The following is a 15,030-nucleotide window of genomic DNA, read 5'->3' as shown; positions in this document are numbered from 1 at the left end:
CCCTAAAAGCCCAGCAACCAAAGGGAGCCAAATGGAATGACATCAAACTAACAAATGAAACAATACATAATTACATTATCTTAAGAATGGCTATCAAACAAGATGAAAGACAATGAATGCTGAAGACAATGTGGGCGAATGGGAACCCTTTCCCACTACTAGTAAGAAAGTAAGTACAGCCATTATGAAAACTAATCAATATGGAGATCACTTAAAAACTTAGAAAAATAACTAACACAATCCACCAATTCCACTATTGGGGACATATCCAAAGGAAAGGAAGAGACACCTACACTGCCGTGTTCATCATAGCACTGTTCAAAACAGCCAAGAAACAGAACCAACCCAAATGTCACCAGTAAATAATAGGGGAAAATATGGCACTTATACACATTATGTTTGGCCATAAAAAGAATGCAATTTGTCATTTGAGACAACACAGATAGAACCTTATGTTAAGTGAAATAAATAAGGACACAAAGATTACTTCCTTGTACTTGAGATAACTTTATAAAAGTAGTAATTATAGTGGTTACCAGAGGCTGAGGGCCTGTGGAGGAGGAAGAAGGGATGGGGAGAGGCCTATCAATTGCCATTTAGTTATAGTTAGGAGTTAAGAAGCCCTGATGTGCTAGTGCATAATAGGATTACTAGAGGCAATAATGGTGTACTGTACATTTAAAGAAGTGACATGAGGATATTATAAATGTACAAAGAGACAGGTATTTAATGCTGAGCTGGGAGTGTAGCTTATTTGTAAAGTGCCTGCCCACCGTGCACAGATCCTTTGGATTTGGCCCTCAGTACTACCAAAACCAAAATAAAGAAAGAAAGAAAGAAAAAAAAAAAAAAAAACCAGAACTAAGAAAACAAGGTTTGTTTAACATGCATAAACACTGTACATGGCTTATAAATATCAAAACATTGCATGTTACCCTGACAATATATGCATCTCCCTGTTTTTAGTCCTCAGTTAGAAATAAAATTCTTAAAAATAGAAATAGTTGTCATTTTTGTGGTGAGAGTACTTCACATATCCTTTAAAAAAGTACTTTACAATAATAAGATGGGAATATAGCTCTAGCAAGCATGAGACCTTAGGCTTGTTCCCCAGTATCACCCATAGCCACAATTATATGTCACATCTGTTGAATTTTGTTTATTTCCATCACTAGTTGAAAGGGCACGTCAAAGCCAGGACATCATTTCACACTGCCTCCAACTTCAATAGTCCTTGGTAACTACCATTCTCCAATTTTACAAGATCACCGGTTTTAGAGTTGACATATGAGTGAGATCACATAGTAGTTTGTCTGTGCCTGGCTTATTTCACTTAACACAGTTATCTTCAGGGTCATCCATACAGTTGTAAATTGAGTCATTTTCTTATTTATATGCCTAAAGAATAGTCTATTGTGTGTGTCATATTTTCTTTGTTCATTTATGTGCCAGTGCGTATTTAGGTTGTTTCTATCTCTTGGCTACTGTGACTGCTGCTGTAATGAACATGTTAGTGCAGGTGTCTCTTCTGCATGCGGACTTTACTCCCTCTGGGTGTATATCCCCACTAGGAGGACTTCCAAAGCCTGCTGTGGTTTTACATTTAATTATTTAAGGCATTTCCATATAGTTTTCCACAAAGGTTATAGTAATTATTTAGCATACAAAACCCCCACATTTTTGATGTATTTTCTCCACTATATACCACTGTCTTATTATCTCAGCAATACCTTATCTTTTCACTTAAGAACAGCTTCATGTACTGTATTGTCTTCAACCATCATTTTTTTGATACCATAGGCCATTTTATGAGTAAGTAGATACACTATAATTTTAATTGTTATTGGACATTCACATAACTTCCATATTTTTTTCTTGAGCTTAACTGTTACTACACACAAATAACATCAACAAGGCAGGGGTAGAAATGTAGTACCGGTAAGCATTTCCTCAGCACACACAAAGCCCCGGATTTGATTCCTTGCACCATATAAAACAAACAAACAAACAAACAAACAAACGGGGAAAAAAAAAAAGCCAAAGAACAGTTTCTGCCCCTGCAGACTTAGACAATATAAGAGTGCTGTGGATGAGCTGGGCATTGGTGGCTCATGCCTTTAATCTTTACCAGCACTTGGGAGGCAGAGGTTGGCAGATCTCTGTGAGTTTGAGGCCAGCCTGGTCTTCAGAGCGAATTCCAGGACAGGCTCCAAAGCCACAGAGAAACCCTGTTTGAAAGAATAAACCAACCAACCAAACAAAAAACCACCACCACCAAAAACCTACCCCCTCAAAAAAAAAAAAAAAAAATCAAAACAAAACAAAAAAAGAGTGCTGTGGCTATAGATCAGGGGAGAGTGCTAGACTGGCATGCCAGACATCGAGGGTTTGGTCCACAGCAATGCCAAAAACGGAGTGGAGGTACACAGGCCTGTAATGTCACCCCAGCCACTCCAGAAGTGGCCGCTCGAGGTTCAGAATTTTAAGGTCATTGTTGACCTCAGCTTGTGGCCCTCCTGCACCACTACATCAGACCGTCTCAGAACAACAATAGGAAAGAGCAAGCTTCTTTGGCTGGCAAGGTGGCTCAGTGGACAACATGATCAGCCAAGCCTGATTACCCAAGTTAGATCACTGGAACCCACATTGTAGAAGAATACATCCACTCCTGATAGTTGTCCTATAAGCCCAACTGTGTGTTGTGGTGCACACACACACATACACACAATAAATAAAATTTAAAATATGAAAAATAAAACAAAATGCAAGAAATATATGAAAACAAGGGCAAACATTTACAGGCGTTCCTAAGGCTGTTCCTAGGCTTCCTAGTACTGTGTATTGAAACTCGGGCCTTGTTCATGTTAGACAAGTGTTCTACTGCTGAGCTATGACCTTGACTTTTAAGAAAGTTTTGAGATGAGACAGGGGTCTGCCAAACTGCTGACTCTGAACCCACTTTGTGGTCCAGGCAGGCCATCTGTATCACCTGAACTACCAGGCCCAGCTTCTAGATTAGCAAGCATAAAATTAATGGGTCAAAGGACACAAAGAAAGGAAATTCTGAGGTTAGAATCAGGTAGGGCAAATAGGACAAGGAGTTGTCTTTTGGCTGCAAAGCTCAGAAAGTTACAAAAAACGTGTCAAAAATTGCAACTTCCAATAACTGAAATGCTATACTTACTAATCCACTCCTCCTTTGACAGCAGTTGATTTCCTATTAGTCAAGCTTCATCTACTTACCTAGATCTACCATCAGAAGGCGAGTGAGGGCTGTGTAGAAGGTTGTTCGACACCTTAAGTCACTGAGACTGTAAGTATCACTGATGCCAAGAAATGGGAAGTGTTCACTCTAATGAAAGCAAAAGAGCATGGAAAGTTACCAATGTTTTACCTAACTATCGAGAAAATTTTAGTCATTAAAGAATTGAGACGTACCGTGTGGTTTTTTAGCATGAATTTCACAGCATCTATTTTTACAAGTTTTTTTAAAAGGATATAGGTAATAATGTTAAGGAATCTAGAGAAATATACACAATCAAAGCATAACTAAAATGGCATTTTAGTATGTAAGAAGAATAAATATTTCCAGGATTGCTTCTATAGAAATGTCTTTCATTTTGCTAAGAATGATAATCCATTATTAACTAGAGCAATTACTTTTCCATCTTATACATATTCTAGTTATGGAATGAAAGAATGAATCCTATAATTAAGTCAAGAACTTCTCACTATTAAAGCCTTGATAGGAGAAAATTGAAACTGACCCTTTTTACATTTGGGTATAGCTGGAGAATTTCTTTTTACTTAATGGTACTTCATAATAAAATTATTATAAAGACCCATAATAGACTATCAAGAAAGAGAAAATTATTCAATTTTAAAAAACAATGAACTCAAAAGTTTAAAACCAAAATCTAGTTAGAAAGAGAGCAAAATTCACATCATTAAGTTTTGAAAGACAGCTTAATGTAGCTAATATTTCTCAAGTGTTTAAGTGGAAGGCATTTTTTTCATGTTATTTTCTCCAGTCTTCACGATTACAGTGTTATTTCAAGTCTGCAGATATGAAAACAGAAGCTTAAAGAAATTAAGTTGTCCATCTATAAGATGCACAGATATGGCTGACTTTGCTGACATTTAATTCAAAGGACTGTGTGTTTCCTGTACCACATTATCATCAGAACAAGCCAACTCCGAGTGAGAATAAAACCCAGAGACCATAAGCATGAATACAAAGCACAGATGAGCTCTAGTCTACTTTGGGTTTTAGGGATGTGTACCCAGGATGCACCCCCTCTTCTTTCCCTTTACCCTATTCATGTCCTTTCTGCCAGAGCACATTTTGGCTCTTCTATGTACTTCCTCCTGTCTTCAAAGGCTTCAGCATTCTTACTTGGTTCCATTCATGTCATAGTGGAAACATCAGCTCTTTTCCTCCATATTATTTGTAAATTTCCTACATATAACAACAGTGAAAAACCCAGTTATCATTTTAGACATGGAATGGACAGCTCACCAGGACACATATCAGGAAATGTGGGCTCGTGGCTTGCCTAGACTGCTCAGTCATCTGGATGAGCCTGAGCAATGTACTCAGCCTCACCAAACCCTAGTTCCTCTCTAGCAAATAAGAATGGAGTCTATGGCCAAGGGACTGTACCGGTTGTTCTGAGGATCAGGTGATGTACACATCTTTAGTGATTATAAACCAGGGAAAACACAAGAAAATGAAGAAAACTTACAAATGGACACAAGCTATGAGGCCAATTCTCACGACTCTAACTGGTAGAACAGACTTACTTCCAGTTGTTCAGTGACCAAATGCATTAAAAAAAAAAAAAATCGACTTTCCCAATGACAAGCTGTTATGACTTAGATTTAAGTTTATCCAGCTTCCAGGTGACCACTGGAGTGGCATGTTATACATGTGTATCCCCAGGACAGGACTGGAAGCCACACACTCTCCTCAGTGTACTGCGTTTTCTGGCAACCAAAGGACAAGATCAGTGCTGGTGAGCAGTAAGCTTTTTTTCTTAGATTTAAAGATGCGGATCTGACGACTTTTCAGAATCATCAATCTCTGAGCAGATGAACTGCCACTCAAACTTCAGTCAGTTAAACAAGGGTGGGGAATCAATAAACTTAGAAATATCTTAAGTAATTACCAAAGGCAATTCTCTTAAAATTGCTAAGTTGAAAGTGACAGGGTATATGGGTAATATGAACGCTGACATTAAGAGGAACCTTCCTGTCAGCACTGCTAACAAACAGTACGTCATGTTTTGACAATAGAATATTTATGGAAGCAATAAACAGAACATCCAAGGATAAACATCATCTGCCAAAGACATTTTCTGCAGAACTGCATCTGTGCACTTTGTACCAAGGTCAGTCCCCAATGCCTTTTAAATTCTCAAGAAAAACGATGAAAACTTTGAAAAAAAATCACAATAATGAGAATTTACATGAATATTTACATTCCTTTACAGGAATTCAGTCCAAAACTAGTTAATGATCCTAACATTTATAATATTAAAAGGAAAGGCAAAAGGACATATCTTTAGGATCTTTTAATTTTGTTCTTCTCTAGCAGGCAAGTGTTTTTTAAAGTTGCTCCATTTTGGGCAGAAGGACGGGTGGCTAAGGGCAGGTTTGGAGGCTGCAGTTCACAGTGGTGAGCACAGCATGGTAACAGCAACTCCTGAGCAGTAGCAGGAGTTAGCACAGGCTAATTAGTGGTTGATGGGGGGGGGGGGAGGACCCCCGCTCATGGTGTGCTAATACATGGTAGAGCCAAAGTTCAAATCCAGCCAGGTCTACTGACACTACAGCATTCTGCTCTCTTTCCACCATGTGATACATATCCACTTGACTTTAAAGGCTAGTATTTGTTCCTCCAGACAAATTGAAATACAACTGTAATTGTTATCTTTTGGAAGTAACCAATTTGTTAATGGCCAACTGCTACATTTGACTGAGTAAAATTTCCAGAAAAAAATTTCTGTATCTATGTAATTAAAAAGAAAACATTGAGGCAGGCGAAGATAGTCATGAAGCTAGCAACCATGACAAACATTGTTGGGTGACCAAGTTTGGCTGCCAGTGCGAGGTACAACCTTGGTTACCTCTGGAGCACAGCATGTTTGCTTACTCTCAGTAAACACTTCCAAGAGGATTTCACCTCAGTCAGTGATTCTGGTCTCTTCTTAATCACCACTAATTTCTCAGCTACAGCTGTCCATCATCAAGTATACAAGCAAAGCAAATGTTTCATGTTAGTAGTTCAGCTGTTTCTTCAGCCTCAGCTAACCAGAACCACAGAATCTGAATTCAAAATAACAAATGGCCCAGATAATCTTTAAACTTCCCTCTGAAACTTCACATGCCAGGTAACTATCCTCCGCATTGCCCTCAATCTTCCAAGCTCCTACAGAACAGTTCACCAAGCACTGTATCCAATGGCTTTTCCTGTATAAAGTTGCAAAGTCCTTCCATAATCCTCCCCCGCAAAACATGGTCAGATCTGTTATAGCAGCAATAGCCCACAATCCAGATACTAACTTGTCTTAGGGTTTCTATTGCTGTGATGAAACACCATGACCAAAAAAAAGAAAGGGTTTATTTGACTTAAACTTGCACAGCACAGCTCAACAAGGAAGTCAGGACAGGAACTCTAACAGGGCAGGAACCTGGAGGCAGAAGCTGGTGCAGAAGCCATAGAGGAGTGCTGCTTACTGCCTTGCTCAGTCTGCCTTTTTATAGAACCCAGGACCACCAGCCCAGGAATGGCACCACCCACTATGGCCTGGGCCCTCCCCCACAAATCACTAATTAAGAAAATGCCCTACAGCAGTGGTTCTCAATTGTAGGTCACAACCCCTTTGGGGCTGAAATGCCCTTTCACAGGGGTCACCTAAGACCATTGGAAAAGGCAGATATTTACATTATGATTCATAACAGTAGCAAAATTAGTTATGAAATAGAAATGAAAAAAAATTGTTGTATGGTTGGGGGTCACCATAATGTAAGTAACTGTATTAATGGGTTACAGCATTAGAAAGGTTGAGAACCATTGCCCTACAAGTTTGCCTACAGTCTGAGTTGATGAAGGCATTTTCTTAATTGAGATTCCCTTCTCTCAGATGAATTATATGAAGTTGACATAAAACTATCCAGCACAAGAATCTATCACATTTTATCAAATCTAAAATGCTGTTATATAAAAATAAAAAGAAAACCATTATTTTTATGTACTGTTTGAAAGAAAAAGTGCTTCTTTTTTCACTTGATTTTACATGCGGGAGTGTTCTGCTTGCATGATATAAGTGTACCACGAATGTGCTATGCCTTGTCCATTAGTTACAGACAGTTGTCCTGGAGACAAACTTGGCTTCTCTGCAAGGTTAGCAAGTGCTATTAATCCCTGAGCCATCTTTTTAGTCATGAAAAAGTGATTCTAAAGAATATTAACTGAATGATGTATCTTACAACAACAGCATTAATGTAAAAAAAAAAAAAGCTTCAGAATTGAATAGTGGAATTCATACTCACTAAGCATAGCAGGATGGGTTATGATATTAGGCAGGTATCTTAGGGACCCATAGGCTCATTGTTTATAGACAATTTAGATCTTGAAAATGGTGTGTGTGGAGAAAGTCCCACAGATAAGAACATTACATGTCAGAAACATGAGTTAATTTCTGAAGGAAGCTTATGCCCATGAACCTGAACCAAACATCTAAGGGATCAAGTTTTCTTTCTTTCTTTCTTTTTTTTTTTTTTTTTTTTAGAATAAGAAGTAGGAGTTATACTTCAGTCACTCAATAGGAGAAGTGTCGATATGTCCTAAAGCCAATTATATTTTCAGAAGTTTTAATCTTTATTACTTTACAATCTAGTAGAAAACAATAGTAATACATAGTAAACAACGTTATACTCATACCTAAGATGTAGTCACAAGAACACTAAGAAATGAGTTTGAGGCCATTTTGGTCTACAGAGCGAGTTCCAGGATAGTCAGGGTTATAGACAAATCTTGTCTTGAAAAAATCAAAAGGGGGGAAGAAAAGAAGAACATTAAGACTAAAAAATGATGAGAAAAAATTGAAAAGAATTAAGTGCTCAGTAAGCACTGAAGGATTAAGGATTACAATTATTTCAGTATTACTTTCCTAAGTCTTTATGAAGAACCCAAAATCCAAGTTGAGCCATCCTGTCAAAAGACAGGGAATGATACTTTTGGTGATTAAGTGAGGGACAAGGAAGGCATCAAGCAGAAAGAAAAAAATTAATGTCCTTGATCCCAGTGTAAAATATAAATAGCTGCTCAGTGGGTGGATCAGCAAACTAGTTACGAGAACTCTGTAAGTCAGGTGGCGTCGCAAGACTGGAATGCAACCAGTCATGTCACTTTGATCTGAGAAGCAAGTAGAAGTGACTCAGCACTTTGGGAAAAGCGTGGAATATGATCTTTTGAAGAAGGAATATAAAGTTGGTGAAGGACTAAATGAGGTATTCAAGAGTAGAGACAACTCCCACACTTGACTCTAGTATAAAAGTACCAGACAGGAGTTAAATTATGACTTTCTTGATGACAGATGTTAATAAAAGTATGCTTGAGGGGTGCATGTGAAAACTAATTTTATTTAACATTCCCTTACACCATTTAGAGAGAGTATTCAGAGAAAGAAAATAATGTATTAAACTTAATACTTCACAAAAGTAGAATTACTACTCCCTATTTCTAAATATTTCTTGTAACTCATACTTTTATTTCCATGTCTCACTTGTTTTATTCTATACTTTTGTTGCATTTCTCATCCTGTATTTTCTCCTGACTCCCATCTCATTCATGAATCACACCTCATTGATAGTAATGTTTACTATGCATAGTATTTGATAATTAAAAAAGTATATTTAATAGTATGCTTGCTTTATCTAATAAAAGTGGGTCAGTGGTTAAGTGACCTTGCAGTGTAATCATGAGGACCAGATTTCAGATTGAAAACTGCATTGAAAAGCTGGGGGTAGCCTTGAGCACACCTTAACTCCAGCACTCAAGTGGTGAAGATAGGAGGATCACAGGCAATGGCTGGCTGCCACCCTACATGAAAAACTGGTACATACTTCGTTCACACATACACTCACATGTACACCCAATACATATGCAAAAAATTCAGTACCACATCATTCTTAACATACACATTTCCAGAAAATTAGTATACAATTTGAGTTAGATTAATAATGTTTCATGTTAGTGAGGCACCTGACTTTGGCTCTTAGAGGAGAAATATGGGAGGAGGTATAAAATCAGGGTAATTCTGTTAGAATCGAGAACTCTGAGAGCAGGGACTGTAACCTGTTCTTTTGTCCCACACTTGGCAAATGCCTAGTATTAGCTGAATTGATAGAGAACAAGAAGGTACAGTGAATTAAGGTGAGTATAGAATGAAATCTAAAAATCACTACTTTATCTTTAATACTATAGAGTAAAGATCATCTTCAGGGAGATAGTCAGAAGCCAAAGAAAAGGAATGATTTACAGATAACCAGGGCAGTTATCTGGGTATATGAGCTACACATTCACATAGGGCTCCAGGACTTAGAAATGCCTCATCTGGTTTAAAGCTTTATTGCTGGAGGTCTTGACATTATAAATAATTTTAAAGAAGGAACCTCTCAGTTTTCATTTTGAGCTAGAGCCTCAGGATTTATTTATAGGTGTTTTTGTGATAAAGAAATAATTGGTCCTATGACCCACTGAGAATGACGCTAAAAAATTAACATAGACCCTCTTTTATAAATTAAGGTCTATTTTTATTTTTAAAAGATTTTATTTTTATTTGTGTGCATATCTATTTGTATGCCCTGCATGTAGGGGAGCATAGAGAGGCCAGAGAGGAGGCTGGGTTCCTTAGTGCTGGAGTTATCCTCACCACAACCGCCTAAGATGGGTGCTAAGAATCCAACTGTGAGTCTCATTTAGAGCAGCCAATGCTCACTGAACAATCTCCAGCCTCCCTCTCCTATGCCTACACATCTAGGGGTCTATTTTTAAAAGTTAAAGATCATCTGGCCTTTCCCAAACCTTTAAAGATTATGCAAAAAAGGATGACCTCCAACAGGAGCCTGTAAGGAATGAAACTTCCTTTCTCATTATTATACCTGTGAACCCATAGTGGCAAAGACCTGATGTAGAAATATTGACCAACTACCTTCTAAAAGAAGGAAAGCTTCAAGTAACAGTTAACAAACAAGAGGACTTTGGAGACTCAACACTTTCTTTTTTGGCAGTTAAGATAAGTTTGAACACTTTGTTAACCTTCACTCTGATTTTCTCAGCAGCTTCCCTGCTGAGAAATGGACAATCTCACCATTTCTCATCCAGATAAGAAACTAGGATTCCAGATGTGTAAAACAATTTAGAGAGGGAGGATCCCAGGCACTGTAGAGGGCTGGGCCCAGATGGAGCAGGTTAGCTCAAGCTACTAAGAATGAAGAGTTCTTTTTTGACTCCAAGATTTGGGTTGAAGAACAAGTTACTGGGGAAAAGTATTTCTATTTTTGTTTCCACAGAAAATGGGGGGATGTGGATTCCTTCCAGACTAATGTGGTTTGATCACACCAGACCGCCTGAAACAGAGTGCAGGCTGATCCTACATTCCAAACAGCTGGACGGGACAGCCCTGCAGACTACGGCTAGGATATCTGAATCTTCCTCGAATCCCCCAGGACAGCGCCCCTTACCAGCAGGAAGTAGTTTGGAGGGAGAGACGCCCAAATTCCCAAATATTGTGTATAAATGTTTGTTTTCATTTAATTGGACTTTGTTATATAAAATTAAATAAAAATACTCTATAAAAAAAAATAAATAAAAAAAAAAACACAAACGGGACAGAAGAAAATCTGCAAAAGTACCTTTATTATGACCCTAACATGCTGATCAATAAAAGTTTCTCAGCCTTGACAAAAAAAAAAAAAAAAAAAAAAAAGAATGAAGAGTTCTTGAATTTTATTAGTGAAAATTCTAAGAGTAAACTAAAAGTTATTAGAGAAATATAAAGGTTCTCTCAAAAAGGACGACTTAAACATTACAAAATTTTATCAATTTGGAGGGTTCAGAGTAGGCTACTAACACACAGTTTCCATATCATTACCTAGGGAGCCAGATGACCTCTAATCTGTCATAGCTGCCTTATTTAATGCTAGCAAAGCTGAATGAAAATGTGCCTCTGGAGAAATACCTGGTCTTTTGAGCAGGACATACAATTCAATTCTATTTTCTAATTTTCAAGGGAAAAGTTCTCACACATGTCCCCAATCAGTATCCCAGAGACTCAGTAAAGATCAGACTCTCAGGTCCCACTCAGGGCCAAGTGCTAGTGTGGGGCCTAATGATGTCATAACAGACATCATGTTCTGATGCTCAACCAAGCATGACCGCTGCTTTAAGGGAACTTCAGGCTTTTCTGTAATTCTTAAAAACAACCTTTGGTAATTTTAATTTCCAAACAAGTGGTCAGATTAAAGAAAAATAACAAAGCTCAAAGATTGGCTTTGAGTGTCCTGAACACCGAATGACAGCCACCTGAGGCACATAAAATAAAAAAGAAAAACAAGGAGTACTACTCAGCGGTAAAAAACAATGGTTTCCTAAAATTCATAGGCAAATGGACATAACTAGAAAAAAACATCCTGGATAAGATAATCTAAAACCAGAAAGACAAATACAATATGTATTCACTCACAAGTGGATACCAGACATAAAGCAAAAGATACCCAGTCTACAATCCACAACCCCTGAGAAGCTAGACCCCTCCTCCAGAAACAGATGGAAGCAGATGCAGAGATCTATAACTAACCAATGGGCCAAGCTCCTGGAGTACAATAGAAGTGAGGGAGGAGAGATAATGTGAACAAAGGAGTCAAGACTGTGATGGGGAAACCCATCTGAACTAGTGAGAGATCACTGACTCAGGCCTGACAAATGGGGAACCTGTATAAGACAGCTAGACTCCCTTAATATAGGTGACAGTGGTGCAACTGGGAAATACGTGAGGCCACTGGCAGTGGGTCCAAGATCTAACTCTAATGCACAAACAGACTTAGTGGAGCCTACTCTATATGGAGAGACACCATGCCCGGCATAGACACAGGAGTGTGGGGGATGGAGAGGTGCCTTGGTCCTGCCTCAACGAGATGATTGTGACAGACTTAGTAGACTTCCTAAAGGAGGCCTTAACCTCTCTGAGAAGCAGATTGGAGGAGGGGGTAAGTAGGGGAAGTAAGAAGAGAGGAGGGAGGGGGAACTGGGATTGGAATATAAAAAATAAATTAATGAGAAAAAGAAAAGAAAAAAAGAAAACCAAAACAACACAAACCAAAATACCCAAAAAGTACCCAATGAGATACATTATAAAGAAAATGAGTATTTATAAGATACCATGGTTTTCATTGACTTGCTAATAATATTTCAAAATATTTTGAGTATCAACATAAGGCTTTTCATTAAGGCAGACCAATAGGTGATACCTTCTTACAGCTGAGGACTGAAACTGTATTTTTAACAAAAAATAAAGTATTATTTTAAGATCATGCTTAAAAAACACATATAATAATGAAATTGGAGAGAACAACAAAACACACATTAGGTAACAAGAGACTGCATTGAAATGGATACACCAAGCACATATTCCATTATGTAAATGAATTCAAAGATATTTCATGACTGATCAGCTAGAAGGGACATAATGATTTATAATTCAAATAACTGAGCACTGAAATCAAATTGAGCTAATATATATTTCTAAATATGCAAACTTGAAATAATTGTTAAAAAATATAAATCAATGTACCTGCATGGAAATAATTCATATCTGCTACAACCTTTAACCTTTATCTAATAAATTTTTTGAAAATAAGACTTTTAAAAATTAATTTTAAGAGGTATTCAAAAGGAATAAATGGCTTATAAGATAAAAGGTTATACTAGCTATACTTAAAATAGATAACAGAAAAAGTATCTTAATAGATACCAATAAATTAGGCATTATGCAAATTATACTAAATACAAATCAAATTAATTTTATATTAAATATCAATTTCAAACTAAAGCCAGAGTGAATCTAAACAATAGGTCTGTGTTCTACCATCATAGGCCTTCTTCCAGATAACACGCTTTCTCAGTAATTCACTGTGAAAAGCTGGAGAGGTTGCAATACTATGAAGTACTTATCAACCACTTCATATGTTAGAAATGAAGAGTATTTCAGCACCATTATTAGAAAAAAATACAGGTGGAGTTTTTTTAATAAGAAAAAATACATATCTTAAAAAGCCAAAATGACCACTGGAATTGGGTTGTACATCACTTTTCAGTAAAGAGGAAAAACAGCCTGGACAGGTGTAATTTATCATTTTTCTGATTTAATATCAAAGAAATATATTAAAATAATAAAAAGAATCCTGAAATCCTCAAAATTTGTAGTGATAAATAGCCCTCCCTGTCTTTATTGCATTATACCTACTAACAGAAATATTGCATGGTGGATTTTGCCAGACAAGGACGATTATTTTCCAATAAAAAGTTGCATATTAAATTCCAGCACAAAAGTGGGTGTCTAATACTTTAGAAATCTTTTATGGTTTATGGAGGAACACAATCTTAAACTTAACTAATACAAGCATATTCTTGGAATGAAACTACATTAAAGGTTTCCATCCAAAGCCAACCATTTTCACAATTTGTATTTATATTAAAATATCAGCTAATCTTACAGGTTAACTAAACCAATGTTTATTTTTCACAACATCTATGTACCTTACAGCTAACAACATAAACAACAATCTACAATCGAGTTCTCACTGCTAAAATATTATAAATATTCAATAATGATGATTGCTGGCTTCAAATGTTTAAGAATTTCTAAGGAAAAATGTACACATTTAATGTGCAACAGAAAGTCTTAATATGAGTAGGTGTGACAATGATCTGGTAAGGAAGCCAACAATCCAAGAAATGATTAAAAAGCCAGCAACTCTTGTTCTATTATTCTATTCTTTTGTGTGTCTTAACTTGTGCAAGCCATACTGGCTGATGTGCACGAGGCTCTTAAAGAGGGACCCAGGAACATTTACCTTCTTCAAGCTAGTTATATGCTTTCTTTCAGAAAAAGTTTTTGAAAATTATGAACAACTATGAGCTGAAATACATGAATTAAACATATTTTATTATATAAACATTTAGTATCCTAGATTAATATTAACCAAAATAGCTAGTTAGCAATATATATGTTCATATAAGATCACTTATGATTGAAAAATGCTTCATAGTACAGTTATTACAAACATACATTTATAGATAAGGCTACACAGATTAGACTTTCTAATGTCAAATTTTGGAAAATTAGAAGCAGGGAAAATATTTGGCCATGTAAATTCACCTGCTGGATTAGTGTATACAATGAAAAGGATATCCAACGGAAAGGTCATTTAGGAACTGAAGTGTCCTTGAAATTACAGGCTCACATCTTCCCCAGTATTTAAGGTTTGTAACACTAAATGTGAAAAAAAAAATGTTTGAAATTGTTAGATTGTTGGCTGCATAAAGAGAACCATAGAAACATACAGTTATTTTATTTAAGTTAGGTGACTTCAATCACAAAATAAAAAGAATGTTCAAATTCCAACATAACTTTTTTATTCTTATAGCACATTTAACCGTTTATATATTCAATTTACAGTGAACATTGGCATGGAATTCCCTAAGTTTAAAATAATTCTGTAAATAGTTCTCTAAGTCAGTCAGTCTATAATGTTAAGTGTTCACAGAAGAAACACTGAATTTAGAATCAAGCCAAACAGAAAGAAAACAGGAATTATCATCACAAAGGAAATCAAATGAAGGTGAACCAGTTACTGAACCAAAAGAATTATCATCTGGTGGCTCAAAAACTGACTGATGGTTCTGGTGTTGACCCAGCTTTTGTCCTGCAAGCAAGACAGGGTTGTCTGTGAGACACAAAGTAT

At 36.7% G+C, this 15,030-nt stretch overlaps 1 protein-coding gene across 4 annotated transcripts in view; it reads right to left on the bottom strand.

Moving 5' to 3' along the window:
- Positions 1–15,030, bottom strand: part of Ranbp17 (RAN binding protein 17) — a 289,784-nt gene that overhangs the window by 95,229 nt on the left and 179,525 nt on the right. For all 4 annotated transcript variants that reach the window (XR_007834268.1, XM_051180973.1, XM_051180974.1 and 1 more), the window contains 3 exons: positions 14,478–14,558; positions 3,439–3,502; positions 3,244–3,352 (listed from right to left, as the gene is read on the bottom strand). Coding sequence is in view for 3 of the 4 variants with exons in the window: in XM_051180973.1 (XP_051036930.1) it covers positions 3,244–3,352; positions 3,439–3,502; positions 14,478–14,558 (254 nt within the window). In the remaining variant the exon portion in view is untranslated. The remainder of the gene's footprint in view (positions 1–3,243; positions 3,353–3,438; positions 3,503–14,477; positions 14,559–15,030) is intronic.

This window comes from Phodopus roborovskii, unplaced genomic scaffold (assembly GCF_943737965.1).
Source record: "Phodopus roborovskii unplaced genomic scaffold, PHOROB, whole genome shotgun sequence".
NCBI lineage: Eukaryota > Metazoa > Chordata > Mammalia > Rodentia > Cricetidae > Phodopus > Phodopus roborovskii.
This window is presented reverse-complemented; position numbering and strand designations above follow the sequence as displayed.